This window comes from Olea europaea, unplaced genomic scaffold, assembly GCF_002742605.1.
Source record: "Olea europaea var. sylvestris unplaced genomic scaffold, O_europaea_v1 scaffold1415, whole genome shotgun sequence".
Classification (NCBI taxonomy): domain Eukaryota; kingdom Viridiplantae; phylum Streptophyta; class Magnoliopsida; order Lamiales; family Oleaceae; genus Olea; species Olea europaea.
In genome coordinates this window covers 203,827-222,470 of record NW_019231680.1, presented here as the reverse complement: position 1 = coordinate 222,470, position 18,644 = coordinate 203,827, and the positions used below count along the sequence as shown (strand labels likewise).

General features: G+C 37.7%; 2 protein-coding genes across 2 annotated transcripts; both read left to right on the top strand.

The window, feature by feature from the left end:
- The first annotated feature begins 3,190 nt into the window (after positions 1–3,190).
- Positions 3,191–4,797, top strand: LOC111375798 (wall-associated receptor kinase 2-like). Its single transcript, XM_022998691.1, has 4 exons — positions 3,191–3,386; positions 3,545–4,237; positions 4,358–4,471; positions 4,751–4,797. The coding sequence occupies exons 1-4, from the start codon at positions 3,191–3,193 to the stop codon at positions 4,795–4,797; spliced, it is 1,050 nt and encodes a 349-aa protein (XP_022854459.1).
- LOC111375797 (putative wall-associated receptor kinase-like 11) lies at positions 4,791–5,669 on the top strand. The gene has a single exon (XM_022998690.1). The coding sequence runs from the start codon at positions 4,878–4,880 to the stop codon at positions 5,667–5,669; it is 792 nt and encodes a 263-aa protein (XP_022854458.1). The 5' UTR covers positions 4,791–4,877.
- The last annotated feature ends 12,975 nt before the right edge of the window (positions 5,670–18,644 follow it).

Below are 18,644 nucleotides of genomic sequence, written 5' to 3'. Positions count from 1 at the left end.
CAACTGTTAACAATGAGGAATTTCATAAAGTTCATGGTGGTTTAGGGGGACTCTCCCATCTCTACCGCCAATGTTATTTTTCCTCTCAGAGTGATACTATCTCCGGTAAATCCGTATAGAGGAGTGGTGGTGGGTGTCAGCTTGTGGTCCAGGATCATCTTATCAATGGTGGACCCAAACAAGATGTTGACGAAGCTGCTATTGTCTACTAGCATTCGCTTGAGCCCATTGTGGGCCACAACCGCCCTGACCACAAGTGCATCACAATGGGGGTACTGAACCCCTTCAAAGTCCTCCTAGGTGAAGACGAGGGGCCGCACTTGATTTCTTCGGGAGCTGTTGTCCACAATACAACTGGTTAGTAGGAGGCGTTTAGCCTCTCGAGCATAGTTTAGTTTTGCGTTCCAGGTCTCACCTCTCACGTAGAGGCCTCCAAATATGGTATCCACCTCGTTGAATAGGGGCCTCTTCTTATGCGTGGCGATTTCTATGATGCATGTATCCTTCCCTGGATCTCTCCACGTCATGTTTCCTTCGGTGGGGGGATATATCTCGCTGGAGGGGAGCGGCCTCCTCACGCCTCTATCGCTAGTCGTTCGTAGGCGGGGACCTGATCGCCTGTGGTGACTCATTCCTCCAGTCTTGAGGGTGTTCCCATCAATTGTAGTATGCATACTCCCAACACTCGGACGTGTTATGACCTTAGGAGCGGTGGTACGTACAATAATCTAGGGGATTCTACTTAGGCCTATTCCTAGGCCCTAAACTGTGCCCCCGACCTCTTACTCTACGGGGGGCCTGTTGCGAAGTTCCTACTTGCGGAGCGGTGGTAGTTGGGTCAACATCTTCATATGCCAAAGTTGGGACTGCGTTCAAAGTGGTTGTGGCAAGTTCTTGCCCTGCATTTCCATTACCAGACGGGTTCATTTGACAATCCATCAAGTGGAGGTCGGTCCCCTGACGTGCTGTCTCTGTTGAGGTGGGAGGCCTCTACTGGCCCAATTCCTATGTTTAATTAGCTCCTCATTGATAATCTCCCACCTCATCATTTCCAACAGGGCGTCATAGGTAGTGGGATCTTAGTTTTGCTGATAAAGCCTCACGATCGATGACTTGCACACAGTACGTCATTTCATCAGCATAGCGTGATAAAAAGCTTTTTAGGGATTCTCCATGCGCCTACCTCATGTCTTGAAGGCGCTGGATAGGGGCTTCTCCCTCTTTGCTCACTACAAACCTTTTTAGGAAAGTGTTCTTGAATTTTGGCCAACTCCTTATGCTCCCAGGTGGCAGTCGGCTATTCCAGATTTCAGCTGCTCCACTAAGTGTCAAATGAAAAGCTCTACACTTCACAGCTGGGGTAGCGCCTCTAAGGCTCATATAGGTTTTATAAGCGCTTAGATGTTTCTCCGGGTTGCCTCTCCCGTTATACTTTGGTATTTTGGGCATCACATAATAGCTCAGGACCTGGGCATTCCTTAGTTCCCTTGAAAATAGGAGATTTTCATCATCATCATCCAAGTCACAGGACCTCTGCTACTCATCCGAGTCATTGTTCTCTTCGGCTTCATACCTGGGTGGTTGATGAGAGGGTCCAACTTGGGTCCAGCCTCCTCTTCCCTCCTTTAACGCCTATTTCTAGGTGGAGCAGCATCAGGGGCATTTTCATGCCTTTCTTCCGGCTGATGAGTCATTGAAAGTGGGGGCTGTGGTCTAACCTGAGGCTCGCATTGATGTTGTTGCTGTTGCTTGTGCCTCGATTCCGCGGGGCTTATTCTGTCAAAGACGCTGTTAGATCTCCTAGGTCTTTGTTCTGGCTCATATGCTAGTGGAAAGTTGTCCTGGTTATAACGGGCCTCGGTGGGTCGACCTGCAGCATAATTGGAGGAAACATCAACTTATACTTCCCTCTTGTTGGAGCTTCTGCCTCAGCTGTATTCTGGCGATACAGCACTTTGGCTTTGGATTTCTTCATCTTGGTCGTAATGTCCTTGGGGTGCATAGGGAGGAATAGGGAATCCTCCTTGGCTTTGCATTTGGGCCATGAGTTCTCTCATGGCCATGTTTTGGCTAGCAATGTCCCTAACATTTGCGGCCATGGTGGCCATCTCTCTCGACAACTGAGCAGCCATCCGCATGCCACCTCTTCTGTTATGGTGGTGAGGTCGATGCCGAGCTGCAAGGGCTGCTACTAGTGGAGGCATTCCCACATTTTCCCTTACTCTCCTGGGGGCACATCCTCGTCTGAACTCATTCTTTTCTGTTCCAACTTCAAATTGTTCCAAATTATGGGGCTTCCATTTATTCTTTTCCAAGAACAAATCCTTTTTCAAGGGGGATGCCCAAATATTTTTCTTTAGTCAGCTTTTCCACACAGTTACTCTTGGTTATGGTGTGATTTCCCACAGACGGCGCCAATCTGTTGACCCCAGAATATGTTGCCAACAGATACTAGACCCACCCGCACACACGTAAGCCTGGTCCAACACGCTAAGACACATGGACGATCTAGAATCAATAGTAAAAGGAGGCATGGGAGTGACTCAAAGGCGCAGGTCGAGAACGTTCGAAATTCGACGAGATGTCATAACGATTGTACAACAATTACCAATCGATGTTTGTAGAATGCGTATATGAATTCATATATGTTGCAAGAAAGTAAAATGTAAAGAATGTTGTATTTGTTCTTGTGTTCAATCTTGCATTCGCCCTTTAATGTTACATAAGGGAAATATTTATAGAATTACAACTTAGATTGTGGCCCTTGGTTGGGAGTACCCGTGGCCTCATCTCGTAAGTTTATATGTCAAATTATAGGTATCACATTTGACTTTCTAGCCTGCTAAACATTTATTAATCGACGGCTCCACCACTACATTGACAAGATAAGACACTTTTATTCTATGATGGGTGTCCCATCAATCGATCAGGAAGGATCATTGTGTAAGATCGGATCGTTGGGAAGGAGCGCTATTTAGAGCCTTAGGGCCTTAGAGTGAAGGGCCTCGACTGGAGACCACGTCGGCATATTCACTTCTCAGATAAGATGCCACATCGTTTGGCAGAAGTGGGTCATGGGCGCAGTGGGTCGGCCAAGTATGTTAACACGTAACAATATTAATATAGGTTTTGTCTATATATAGATTAGCCTTGCCTAATCTATTTGAACGTCCAAATTACAAAGCAAAACATGATTAATATGCACTCTCTTTTGTTCCATATATTCTTCTTGGTTTCACTGCTATTAAATGCCACTGCTGCCCCCTTCCATATACCAGCTGACTGTCCAAGCAGATGGCATTTCACCCCTAACCACAACTCATCCGCTGATTCTTCAACATCAGTCGGTTCGGACCTCCACTTAGTTTCACCCAAGCTTCATCCTGGTTTGGCATCGGGCCAAATTGTTCTATGGATTGGAACTTTGAAATCATCTACCTTAATTCTTCCAACCCTCCAAAACCTTACCTTGAGATTGAGTTTCGCACTTATGAGGTCGAGCCCATCCGTATCACTTATCAATTTGTGGTCATTAATATCTCAGAAACCCAAATTTATGTTAAGAACTTGACGCTACAACTGGCTATGGCCTGCTATGGCATAGAGCAAGATCCTAACAAGACCGATATAGATATAGATTTGTCACTGTCTCCTTACTCCTTTTCAGACTCAAATCAGATCACAGTCGTTGGTTGTGATGACTTGGCTTTGGTAGAATCAAATAAAAGTAATGCCAACAGTAGTGTTGCTGCTGTTTCATATTGTACCCCAAGTAACACTAAAATCTATTATGGTAGTATCGGATCATGTGCGAACACTTATGGCTATTTCTGGGCCTTCATATCCAAAGGCGATTATCTGAAAGTTCGATTGATGGACGCGCATATTATTTGGTCGAAAAGTAAAGTTTACCCGTGCAGCCTAGCATTCGTTGGAATGATGGACGGTCATGATTTCACTTACCCTTTACCTAGTCTCAATGCTCCAGAAACATTCCAGAACGGTAAAGAGTTCATGGATAAGCCAATAGTGTTAGATTGGAGAATAGTTAACTGCTTCATGAACTACCTTGATTATAATTATCATTTATGCCGAAAGGATAGTAATTGCAGTCGCTATGATCATTTATGTCGAAAGAATAGTCTTTGCATTGTCTTGGATGACAGTTTTGGAGGAGTTTGCTGGAAGTGCAAAGAGGGATACAAGGGCAATCCATACCTCGATTTAGGATGCCAAGGTTAGTTTTGTTTTAAAATTAAAATCCGTAGCTACTTAATTAAAATCTTATTAATTATATTGCTTAGTATAATATAAAAATCTAAAAGTTATTTCTTTGTGATGCTGGATCTGATGACAGATATAAATAAATGCGACAATAATCCATGCATCTCAAGTCAAATTTGCATCAATACTCTGGGTTCCTATTATTGTTCCTGCCCCGATGGATATTATGTTGATGGTAGAAAAAATGGTACTTGTTGTTTTTTAGTACCGTGGGTGTCCCATTCCATATGAAACTAACAATAGGTAATTTTTAATTAAACTTTCACATATTAAGCAACTTGATATATTTTTCTAACTTTTCCTCTTCCAGATAGCATGTTAATTTTTTTCGAGAAATCAAACGCCGAATTTGACTGGCAAGACAAACAAATTGGGGAATATTTTTTATTTACATCTTGATTTTCAAATTGACCAATATATGGTTCTGCGAAAATGATTAGGTTGATTTATAGTTTGTTTGACGCAGTTAAAGGGAAAAAAGAAAAAAGAAAAAAGGGAGTAATTCGTAAATAAACAATAAAAATCAAAAATCCTAGTCATGGAAAACTACATGATTGAAGTCCAAATTCGGTGTGATCGTCTTGTCTTTAATTATGTTGCATGTGTTTACACTTTCAGGATTATGCTTGGGCATTGGAATGGGATTACTACTATTATCAACTAGTTTTTGGTTGTACAAGTTTCTGAAGAAGAGAAAAATCAAAAGGCACAAAGAAAAATTCTTCAAACAGAATGGTGGTCTCTTGCTGCAACAACAAATATCAACAGATGAATGTATACTTGAAAAAACACGACTTTTCACTATGAAAGAGCTAGAGAAAGCCACTGACCTCTTCAATGAAAGTCGAATACTTGGTCGAGGAGATCAAGGGACGGTTTATAAAGGTATGTTATCTGATGGAAAAATTGTAGCAGTAAAGAAATCCAAGAAAGTAGATGAAAATCAAGCAAAACAATTCACTAACGAGGTCGTCATGCTCTCGCAAATCATTCATAGGAATGTAGTTAAACTATTAGGATGTTGCCTCGAAACAGAAGTTCCTTTGCTAGTTTATGAATTCATTTCAAATGGAACTCTTTTAGATCTTATCCATGATAAGAGTCATGAGTTTCCATTCTCATGGAACATGTGCTTGAAATTTGCTATAGAAGTGGCAGAAGCATTGGCCTATCTTCATTCTGCAATATCTATTCCCATCTATCATAGAGACATTAAGTCGACCAATATACTTCTTAATGAAAAATATGTACCAAAAGTCTCAGATTTTGAAATTTCAAGGTCAATCGCAATGGATCAAACTCATCTAACTACGCTAGTAAAAGGAACATTCGGATACTTAGATCCAAAGTACTTCCGGTCAAGGCAATTTATAGAAAAAAAGTGATGTTTACAATTTTGGAGTTGTTCTTGTGGAGCTCTTGACTAGACAAAGGCCAATATCTCTTGATAGAACAGAAAAGGAGAGAAGTTTGGCAGCAAAATTTTTGTTGTGCATGGAGAGAAAACAGCCTGAAACAATTCTTGACATATAAGTTTTAGAGCAAGATAAGATAGAAGAGCTTAATGCAGTGGCCAAACTAGCACAAAGGTGCTTAAACTTGATATGGGAAAAAAAGACCAACGATGAAAGAAGTAGCCATAGAGTTGGAGAGTATTAGAATGTGCCAAATGCTTTCAAGTGCTTCTGATACCACATCTCAAGGCACATATTTGCACAAGTCAAAATCAATCATGACTTCAGACGATGACTACACATGGACAAGTACTGATGACAACACCATTCCTTCATCAAGTGCATCTCCCTTAAAGATTCACACTTACTGATGCCTTTAGTGGTGTTTCTAAACAATTTTCTCGTTTGTTTCTTTTTGTAATTTTCACCTAAGCAACTAAATAACATTAAAGTGCAATTTTCCTTATCAAATAGCAGTCTTCTCTTTGTCAACATTTTGAAGTACCCAATTTGAGGTGGAATTTTAAATACTTTAATGAAAACTCCATTTGCTGCGAGCAATGTTAAAAATCTTAGTCAACTTCTTAGTAAAGATATACTCACATAGAACTCAAGTTGTTAAAAGGTGAAAATAATTTTCAAAATGCCCACAGCTGCAAAAATATCTTGACATTTGATCGTTAAATTTTCTCATCTAAAGTCTTGAACAAATAGATACATAGTAAATTTATTTATTAAATTTTGGTACAATGCAGAAGAGATCTTATAGAACATTACAATTCAACTTGATGTTTTACATGAAACAAATGAGTTAAATGTTACTGACGAGAGCGAACTTCTTGTGTCAGGTGGCATCCAAGTTTTATTATAATTAAGGTTACTAAAAAGTCTTGTATTTAATCGCTTAGAATTGTTTGTACCGTATCGCATTAGATAATATTATATTTTCTAGTTGAATTGGTCAGTTTATATTATATATTACTATGAACGAAATCAACATATATTTATTTTGACTATATAATATTTCTTTATCAAATTAAATACTTAAAATTAAGTGTTTGAATAAAATTGTCAGTTTTTTTAATAAGCCCTTATTTGATGCCCATTAGTTGATCAAGAAGTTTTGGCCCTTTGATCGCCTTTGAAGGCCTGTAGCAGCTTGGGATTATGGCTAGAGATGTCATTATCGAGTTCCCATTTATCAATCTTGCTACATTTTCATCCTGATTTACACCCTGACTTATCGAATTTACAATAATTATAACACTTCCATGTCATCAATCTGTCAACCATAGTATACAAATAACTTAGTCCACTACATATAGCATTCCTCTATCAAGCTTCGTTTGCCTCCTAGGACCGCAACACATCCCCCATTTGGCATTCTTTTTTACCATGAATGCACTCGCAGGGCAAATGACAGCACAGGCAGTACAGCCCCCACTTTCCTGAAATACTCAAATAGCTAAATACTGAACAAGTTCACGAGGTGAGCAAAAAGCAATAAAAGACACTTTTCTAAATACTAGTGATGTGCCCCTGCAATGCACATATTGCCTTTATTTGAAGGTAATGTTAGTGGATTGAATATTAATGATTGATGAGATATGTGCGTTAAATGAGTTTTTGGAAAGCAAATGAAGTATTTTATTCATAGCAACTTTGGTCAAAGAAAAAATAGGCCAAGTGCAAACCCTATTTGAAGCTAGATGAATAACCTTGTTTTAAGTTCCCAGTTTTTAATAATAACTATTAAAGGATGTATCAATCTTAAGAGGACTGCTTTCTACAAGCCGTGCATCAATTGGAATAATATCTCCAAGTTTGATATTATGTTCCCAAGAACCAACATTGAGGCTTCTTCCCTACTCCATTTTCCAACTCTCAAAACCTGGTGTTAGGAACAGATTGAATCACTTCTATTTAGTAGTTGGAAGCCATTTCAGAAGGGCAAACCTAGGCTTTTGGAGCAAATCGAGCCATGAGGGCAGTTGCTGCATTTCCAGCATTATTTTCTTCAGTAAAACTGATTCTGGAGTTGACAACGAGCAAGACAATGTGATGAGGACATCGGACGACGTTTACTTATTTTATTTAAGCTTTATTTATTTTCTTGGACTATTATTTAAATTTGGACTTGTATGGGCTCGGGCCCAAGTTCGTTAGGGTTGCTTTACTATTTAAACTTATTTTGCATTGTAATTTTCAGTTGATAATGAATGAATAATTATTTTGGTGGCTTATGGCTCATCCTTCCCCTTCTTCTATTGAATTCTTCTTCTATCCCCTCCCTTAATTCCCCATTCTTTCTGAATATTTCTTCTGTTTTTATTAATTATCCTATTGATGCTGCATCAAATTTGGTATAAGAGCCGAAACTTGGGTAAAATCTCTTCTAAATTCCAAAATTTCTTCCCACTCTCTTCCCAAAAATTTGTAGATCCCAAAACTTGTAAAACAACACAAAAATAATGGCGGCAGCAGTTTTTTTTTAGTATTTCCCATTTTGTCGTTATTTGTTCTTCATTAAAAAAAAAAAAAGGAGTACTGCTCCAGTGTTCACCTGCGGAAAAAAAAATTAAAAAAAAAAAACCGAGTTGTTATGTTACTGTTACTGCTTCCTGCAAACCCTAATCCATACACACAATCAATTATTAATCCAAACTGCCCATTATAACACCCAGTCAAATATTCTAGTCTCCAAATCATTTAACCCGTTACTCAAGCTCAATCAACATCCACATAATCATAAGTAGCCCAAGTCCAAGAGGCCATTTTCCACATCTCATATTCAGCCCAATAAGGCCATTACATCAACCCAATTATCCAACCCGGCCAATAACCCAATCCCCAGCCCATTTATTACATATTTAGCCCAACTAACCTAGACTACTCTCTACGATCCAGGCCCACTCCCCAAACACTAATCCCAGCTGGCCCATCTCTATAACAGGATCTAAACCCCTTCCCATCAGGCCTAGTCTCAAATATCCAACCAAGCCCGATTATAACCAATTCATTAACATCAAATACCCCACAGTTTCACTCGATTCCTCTCTCACAACCACTCTCTTGCCGCCGCCGCCTCTAATCACCATAACGCCACCACTCCATTATCTACCCAGGCATCCAAAGCACTACCGCTTCATCGCCATAGGCCACTACCACCAACCCAAGATCATACACTTTCACCAAAGTTACCACACTCATATATTTCCTCATCCATCTCAACAATCTAAAAGTCACAGTAACCACACTCAGTATTACGTCGACACTAGAACCAGCACAAGTTATAGTCAATAGGGGTTAAAACCAGTGGACACAAAGGGAAGAATAGAAGCATAGTTGGGGCTCATAAGTCGGCAATTCAGATCAATCGGCATACAAATAATCAAAACTAAACAATAAGAAGTCCTTGATCTCTATTTAGTATTGATTTATACTACTGCTTCATTTTTAAAATTGCATCAATTAAAATCTTGTGCTGCTGTTATCATGATAATTTTAGCCTTAAACCCCACTTGATTGAAACCATTAATCAAATTGACACTAGTAAACGAATTGACTTCCATTGTTCCCCACTTAAATTGATTGGAGAATTTGACTAGTGTGTTGACCTTTGCTTTGCCATTTTACATGTACCAGCAATATTAGCTTGCCATATTTGAATTTACTTATCCCTGAAAAAAAAATGCTTAATTTATTATTTTTCACTACTTGCATTTATTGTTCATTGATCTCATCATTGCACGTCATTTAGCTGGTATTACATTGCATGTAGTTGCGTAGTGGTCGTCTTGTTGTCTCTATTTCCAATACATTGACCATGGATCCATCCCAATTTGATGCACTCACTAGACAATTAGCACAATTTGCCACTAGCCTATCGACTGTCCAATCGGACATAACTGCTACTCGTGAGGAGAGAAAGAACCTAGCTGCTAAGTTGAGCAATTTTAAGCGAACCCCTCGTTTGACTGACACTAATTCTGAAGCATCTCATAATAGACAATATTATCGTGAACAAAGGGATCAAAAATATTTTCAACTCGATCTTAGGAATAGAGATCAGGTTTGTGAGCGAGAACAAGGCCATAGTCATCATGGCACTCATTTTCTTCCTCGTCGTAAGGAGTGTTTCTTTAGAGACATTGACTTAGATACTCCTACTTTCGATGGTTGCTTAGATCATGAAATTTTTACCCAATGGAACACCCTTACACAAGAGAATCGGCTAGTAACTAAATACATTGCTCGAGTTGAGGAATTTCGAGTGAAATGTCATGTCATTGAGGATGAGGCCCTGACTTTAAGTAGGTTTATACAAGGTCTACGAGATAAACTTAGGCGCGAGCTTTTCTTTCGAGGCATCACTACTCTTGATCAAGCTTACTCTTCAGCTCGAGACTACGAGTTACTTATTAGTACTGCAAATGAAAAGCGTGATCACCATCGTTCACCCATCTCATTAGCGTCATCTCATCATAAGTCTATCATAGAGCCTTCCCAATCTAATGTTCCTTCCCTTTGGAAAAACAAGTGTAAAGGTCGTGATAGCCCAAAGTCATCTTCTTCACGTAGAAAGCGTAACAACAATCATCCTTCGGTTTCATTGGCTCCACTTCCTCTTGTTAAGTCCCTTCTAGGACCTCCCTAGTCTAGTGTTCCTCCCATTTGGAAAAATAAGTGTAAAGGTCATGATAGTTTAAGGCCCCCTTCTCCTTATAGAAGGCGTATTGACAACCATTCTTCCGTCTCATTGGCTCCACCTCCACCTGTTAAGTCTCTTCTACGACCTTCCCCGTCTAATGTTCCTCAAATCTTGGAAAATAAGTGTAAAATTTTTTAAACTCCAAGGACTTCTTCTCACCTGCTACGCATCAGTTGTAAGGACTTTGGCCACATCTCTTCCAAATATCCTAACCGAGCCTTAGTCATAGAAGAACGAAAAGATGTAATAGAAGAGTCATTAGAAGATCTAGTTTATGAGTATAAACTTGAAGATTTTGATGACTTGGATGATAGTGAGGACACTTTCTTAAGTGGAATCCCGACCCATCCCAAGACTTTAGAAACTATACCCCTTATTTTCGACAACTCTCGATCACATGTTATATGTCATACCCTTACCCAACTCAAAGAGTTTGATGATTTCACTAGTCACCCTTGGAGAATCCAGTCGTCTGTTCTTAGCACTAAATTGAAATTCTCCACTACTGACCAACCTCAAATTGATGGTCAAAACAAAATTGTTAACCTAAGTCTTGGCAATTTATTACAGTCTCTAGTCCAGAAAAATCTTGAGAATTGAGACTCGATCCCCCCAATTGTTCACATTGCATATAATAATTCTATGAATCGGTCTCTAGGTCTAAATTCATTTGAAGTTGTTCATAGTTATAAGTCTAGGCGGCCGTTAGATCTTATTCCCATGTCCTCGCATGCTAGTGTGTCGTTGTCAGCTAAAGCATTTGTATATCATCTTCATGACTTGCATATTGAGATCAATAAAAAAATAATGCAAGTAATGCATTATATAAACTTCAAGCTGATTCGTATAAACGATATTTTGAATTTAATATTGGGGATTATGTCATATTACAAGCTTGTAGTGCTGGTCCTTTAAAAATTTTAAAGCATGTTGGTTCAAATAAACATGTCATTGCCCTTTCATCACATTTTGGCTACCACTCTACTTTAAATATTGAGGATTTCATTACTTACAAACACTGTATTACTTCCTTTGATGATCCATTTCTACCTAACTTTGTGGACCCCCAATTTGACTATATTGATATTTCTACTTTAATACTATCTATCACAACACACAAAAATAAAATTGATGTTATTTTAGATAAACGTTTTGTATTGACCAATGATGGCAAAATTCAGTGCTTCCTTGTTTGTTGGGTAGATCGATGTGCTTCTTATGCTCCTCATTATGTACAATCATGTGGAAATTTTGAAGATGAGGTGCATGAGTATTGGTCATTTAGAGTCCAGTATCAGTACTTAGTTAGAAGGAAAGATCGCCCCCCTTGGTCAGATCATATTCTTGGGAATACGTTACAGTTTTCAGTACTATCAATTATAGAATTCCGTTACTTGGTTCGTCAAAAAAATCGTCCCGCGTGGCTTGACTTGAAGCATTTGGAATATTAGATTGACTGCAGCCTATACTATCTATCCACTCGACAGGGTCGAGTTTTCTTCCACCCCGGAAGAGTTGATGAGGATATCAGACGACGTTTACTTATTTTATTTAAGTTTTATTTATTTTCTTGGACTATTATTTAAATTTGGACTTGTATGGGCTCAGACCCAAGTTCGTTAGGGTTGCTTTACTATTTAAACCTATTTTGCATTGTAATTTTCAGTTGATAATGAATGAATAATTATTTTGGTGGCTTATGGCGCATCCCTCCCCTTCTTCTATTGAATTTTTCTTCTATCCCCTTCCTTAATTCCCCATTCTTTATGAATCTTTCTTCTGTTTCTATTAATTATCATATTGGTGCTGCATCACAATGATGCCAACACAGCCCAAAAATTCCGACAGCTTGTGCTATAGAAAACAGATTTATGAACATGAATTTATTACACTATTTGATTCTTAGCAATAATAAACTTTTATCTATTTCTAGGTTTATAATTCTAAAAAGTTCAACAATCTAACTTGAAATCCTTGCTTTGATATTTCACTAATGGTGATGTAGCAGGTAAGATAAAAGTTAAAATGATCCCTACTCCTTTATTTGAAAGAACAGAGGCCATTAAATCAGCTGCTTCCATCACCAATGATGGTGAATATCTGTTCGCCATCTAGAATAGAAACATGCACGTATAATATATTTCGTTTCAATAAAATCGACTGTGAACAAACAAATTAATATGCCTTTTAACACAAAAGTCACAACATAAGATAAGAAACACAAAGCGTGACCAAGCCTTACTTGAAGTTCAACAATGATGGATAAAGTCTTAAATCCTTGCAGTATTCAAAGTTCAATGTGCTTCTTTTCCACATCATTACATAAATTGGATATCTTGCTTGCCAGGGAGTAAAGTTTTATCTACACATAAATGAAAGAACATGATTGATAATTCAATATTAGACTACTAAAAGGAGCAAGTCCTTTATCTATGGACACAGTTATACACATAATTATGCCACCTATTCTTCAATTAACTCTGTAACCACAGGTAGATGATATTAGAACTCCATTATGTGAAAGTGGCCTAAGGATTTGATTTTACAATAAATTCTAGTTCTATCAGTTTTATTGTTGCATGGAATATGAACATGGGCAATTTTTCCTCTGTAACGGCTCGTGATTGCAATGTTTGCTTTGTCTGTTTGAACTTCACATAAAGGTCGAAATTCTTCGACTTGGTTCCCCCACCAAGTGATTTCTTCAATATCCAATTCATCCTAAACTATACAGTTGTTCTGACTTGATTAGAATATAACATCAAGTATAATGATAATCACAGCAAGGAAAACCACATCTAATAATCGCATCACCATTTTGATAAGCCACCAATTAATTTCATATATTTTAGAAGATCCTGGAAGAAAGGATAAACAACTGAATGTAAAAATTTCTGTTAGTTGGGTAGCTGACGTAGGCAAAGTAGTTACAAAACACTTATAAATAGAGAGAAGAATGGACGTAGTAGGGGGCTGATATTGAGTGAGTAGGAGGTAGACATTTAGGAGAGTTTTAGCCCTCTCGAATGGCTATTTGTTATTTCCTTTCTTGCTGTAATTTCTTTTAATTCTATATTATATTGTTGTTCCTTTGATTCTTACAGAAATCTGCCCTTTTACAGTTAGAACCTTATCACATTTCCAGTAACCTTAAAGAAGTTAAAGAGAGGAATTTATTAAAAAAATTACAATCAGCTGGCAACATATAGAATCTTCAATTACGATCAAAGTGGGACAATTTGAATAAACAAGAACCACACTGGGTGAAAAATTTATTCACAAAACCAGCAACAGTGTTGACTAATTATGTATAATATAACATGTCATTTACTCACCTCCTGTACAAACCATTGAAGAAGTTCACATTCAACTATACCTTTACAAATTTGCCCCAAAGTCAAATCAACCATCCCATTGACTGGAAGATCGGTTGCAGCTTGAGTAGTAATGCTATACCCTTTAATACTAAAAGGAACATTCCACTATAAAAAATAAAAAATAAAATAATTGAAGCAAAAAAAATTGACATAACAAACACCAATGCTAACCCCATATGCAGTATTAAAAGCCCCAATTTGTTAATCGTTTACTTGCATGCAAACAAGAAATATAAAGATTAGAAAAAAATAAACTTACAGAATTGAATTTGTCATTCATTATTGAATCGAAACAATGTCGCTTGGAGAGTAAAACATTAAGCTTGAGATTGAAGAAGTAAAAGATTGGTTTTACCACTAGCGACCTTTCACCTTTTGCAAAGGAGAGTATAGTGCTACCATGAATGGGATGGAACGAGCGAAACTGTACAAATGGAAGAATAAAAATCTTAAGTTCAATAAGTTTCACAATTGAAGTTGATAATTTACCCAATATTTGAACTTCATTACTGCTACCTGAACAAAGCCTTCTAATTTCAAAAGTATAAATTGGAAATTGAGAAATGCCAGCTGAAGAAATAGAATTATCTCTACCAGTAATATTAAACGCCACGACGCGAGAAACCAAATTGCAAGGAATGTCGACCTAGGAATTGTGATACAACTTCCTCGCACTATGATGTTATTCGGTTTAATTTTTCAGTCGGCCTAGCCAAATGACTGAACGAGAATCCAACACTACATTCGAGTCGATACAACTCAAAGATTAATTGAGTCACTCGAAGCAACCTAAATATTATAGTGTTGCTCCTGGTCCAATCCACTTCCTTGGATGGCCTTTTAATTGAGAAAAAACTTGTGAGCCCACTAATTTATCTTTCGGGCTTCTAACTTAACCCATTGATTAACCTAATTACACTTACCTTATTTAGGCCATTGGTTACAAGATAAATTGGTCTCTTGTCTCTCTAAGTGAGAGACCCGTTCGCCGCCTCACTTTCTTGGCCGTTCTTGTGTGTTTTCTTCTTCTGCTCTTTCTGTCTCTTTGTGACTACTACCTTAGTTGTGATATTCAATTAGATTTTTTGCACCTTTGTGGTCTCCCAAGTGATATATCTCATTGGCAATCGAAAATGAACTTGGTATTGTCTTGGGTTTGTAGTTGTCTACTTTGTAGTGGTCGAAAGTGGGTATAAAATGAGCTTGGGTTATCTTTGCTGATCAATATACTCTCTACATCTGGTATTAGAGCGTGGGTTAGCATTGTTTTGCGAAAATCGGTTCAAAATTGGAAGAAATCGACAACTCCTCCAATTTGATCGAATCTGAAATCTCAAATTACTTCCAAACCGAACCTCCGTTGAACAAACGGAGGCCAGACCCATAACCAACAGGTCGAGGCACCCCCTTTGAGGTGGCGCATGAGGGTGATTGCGGCGTCCGGCAGCAACACATGGCAGCCCTGCAATGTGATTTTTTTCTGCCATTTCGTTTATTTCATTCTCCTGAACGTTTTGACGTGTTTGGTTTAGTGTTTCAGGTTGCGCAGAAAAAGTTGGACGATTTTGCCCCTGACCTCAATTTGCATTTGTTGCTGATTAGAATTGTTATATTTACTGAATCTTTAAGGCAAATAGTAGTGGCCCTAAAGCAGCAAATTCGCATCTCTCCACGTTACGGACTCAGATAGGTCCGCTCTGGTAAATTGACTGAAACATTTATATTTTCTCACTAGCAGATCATCGTGTGGGGTGATCATTAGATTTGGGAGTTGTCATTGCTTGACAATCGTTGCTTATGCTAGAAATTAGGGTTATAATCAGTATTAAAATTCTTAGTGATATAATTGCCGTGAAATTGGTTATTTATTAGACGTAGTTTCTATTGCATTGTTATTTCTGCTACTTATTAATTCCGTTAAAATTATAGTGACCTTACCCGTTTCAAACATTTCCTTGATTTAAAACCACGAGTCTTACGAAACCCTGGAAATCTAGAACGGAATATTGTCTATGACCCTAGGACTACTTTATGTGATTTGATTGTGTTTTGTGCATTCTTTGACTATTGTGTGAAGATGACAATTCACAACTTTGATTTGGAGATTTTTAACGGAAAGGGTGACTTTTCTATTTGGCAACAAAAAATAAAGGGTATTTTAGTCCAACAAAAAGTTTCAAAAGTCATTAAACGCAATTTTTCAACTGATTTTTCAAAAGAACAAAGAGAAGAAGTTGATGAGCTTGTTTACACTTCACTCATTTTACACTTGTCTGACGTCATTTTAAAAAAGGTGGGTAAACTGAAAATCACCAAAGAACTTTGGAAAAATTTGGAAGACTTGTATTTGCTTAAATCTAAACCGAATAAACTTTACTTGCTCGAACGTTTTTTCAATTTTAAAATGGATCCTTCAAAGGATCTCGATGACAATTTAGACATGTTTAACAAGTTGCTGCAAGATATAGTTAATTGTGATGAGACTGTGTCCGAAACTTATAAGGCTATAATTTTGCTCAATGCGATCCCTAATTCCTATAAGGAAGTTAAGAATGTCATTAATTATGGTAGAGATACGTTGACACTTGAAATTGTCATAGATTCCCTTAGGAATAAAGATATGAAAATTAAGGCTAAAAAACACGATAAGAGGAGCGGTGAGTTATATATCATGTGGGATAGAATTCAATTTAAGCAAAATAGTCATGATGGATATCAAAGTGGTGGCAAGTCAAGTGGTAATGGATGGAAAAAGAAGGGCAACGGTAGGTCAAGATCAAAATCTAGGACTAAGGCTAGAAAATGTTATGGCTGTGAAAACACAAGGAGTTTTATAAAAGACTGCCATAAAGAAAAGGGTAAGTTAAAGATTAAGGAGAGAGATGAGGTAAATGTGTTATCCTCTACGTCTTAGATAGATAACGGTCAGATATATATATGCATACAAGTCCAGTTGCATACACTGTTGAATTAAATATAACTGCTAATCCCCGCATGCATGAGTGGATACTTGATTCTGGTGCATCGTTTCATGTGACGTCTGAAAAAAAATTGATTTTATAATTTGCATGAATCTAATGCTGTGCATGTTGTGTTGTGTGATAACTTTGCCTATACTATTGCTGGAATTGGTGACATAAACGTAAAATTTGACGCGAATTTTGTGTACACGTTAAAAGGTGTTAGATATATTCCTGAATTGTCTAGGAATTTGATTTTAGTAGAGAGACTTGAAAAGGATGACTTTATTGATAAAATTGAAAATGGTATACTAAAGATGATTAAGGGTGCTTTAGTTTCCATTAAGGGAACTAAGGAAAACGACATCTATATCACTACTGGGAAAGTGATTAGAGGTTTAAACTCCTCTATTTCTTCCGCTAAGGTTGATCACACACACATGGCATAATAGACTTGCATACGTAGGCATTAAGGGACTTAAACTACTTAATGAAAAATGTGCATTTGGTAATAATTGTATGTCAGATTTGTCATTTTTGTGATCATTGTGTGCTTGGTAAGCATCATAAGACTTCATTCTCCAGGAATGTTCATAAAGCTAAAGGCATGCTTGAATATGTGCATTCTGATATATGGGTCCCACATCGGGTGGAAATAGATATTTTCTGTCTATTATTGATGACTATACTAGGAATGTGTGGGTCTTTCTATTGAAAGATAAATCTGAGACTTTTCATAATTTCAATAACTGGAAGAGACAATTGAAAAATCAGACTAGAAAGAAAATCAAATTTTTAAGGACAGATAATGGCCTAGAATTTTGCAACACGAAATTTGATAGTACGTGTAAAGAAAATGGTATAACTAGACATAAGACTGTTCCTTACAGTCCCCAACAGAACGGGGGTAGCCAAAATGATGAATAGAATCATACTTAAAAAAGTGCATTGCATGATGTTAAGTTCTGGTGTCCTCAAATCCTTTTGGGATGAGGCTGTTATGACTACTTGTTATTTGATTAATTTGACTCCATCTACAGCATTGAATGGTGACACTCCGCATGAGAGATAGTCAGGTAAATTGAGTGATTATTCTATACTTAAGACTTTTGGTTGTGCCACTTTTTCTCATCAGAGTAAAGGAAAGCTGGAACCTAGAGCTAGAAAGTGTGTCTTTCTAGGGTATCCCGAGGGTGTTAAGGGATATAGGTTACGGGATAGAAGTCAAAAAGGAGTTAAGATCATCATGAGTAGGGATGTCACATTTGACGAGAATGAAATGCCATGTATTAAAGGAAAAACCGAACCTATGAGTAAAACTGAACCAGATGAAGAGAGAGATCAGTTTAAGGTGGAATTAGGAAAACTTAGTACACCTGTCCCCACTACTCCTAATGAGGTGGATTTTCAAGAACCTGAAATGGACAACGGTAATGAAGTAGTGATAGAAGAACACCTTGAGGAAGAAAATCCCTTAGCTAATTATAATCTAGTTAGAAATAGAGAAAGAAGACAAATGAAAGAACCTAAAAGGTTCGATTTTGAGTTTGAGTTAGCCTTTGCCCATGCTAGTTACGAAGAACTAGCTGATAAAGAGCTAAAAACCTTTGAAGAGGCGATAGATAGTGATCAATCTAAGGAATGTCTTAAGGTGATAAAAGAATAGATGAGTTCTCTAGAAAAGAATCGGACTTGGGAATTAGTACCTAGGCTTAAGAACAAATCGATCATCGATTTCAAATAGGTTTTTAAGGTTAAGGAAGGTACTAGTAGTTCGAAACCCTTAAGGTTTAAAGCTAGGTTAGTGGCTAAGGGTTACACACAGAAGGAGGGCATTGATTATAATGAGATTTTCTCA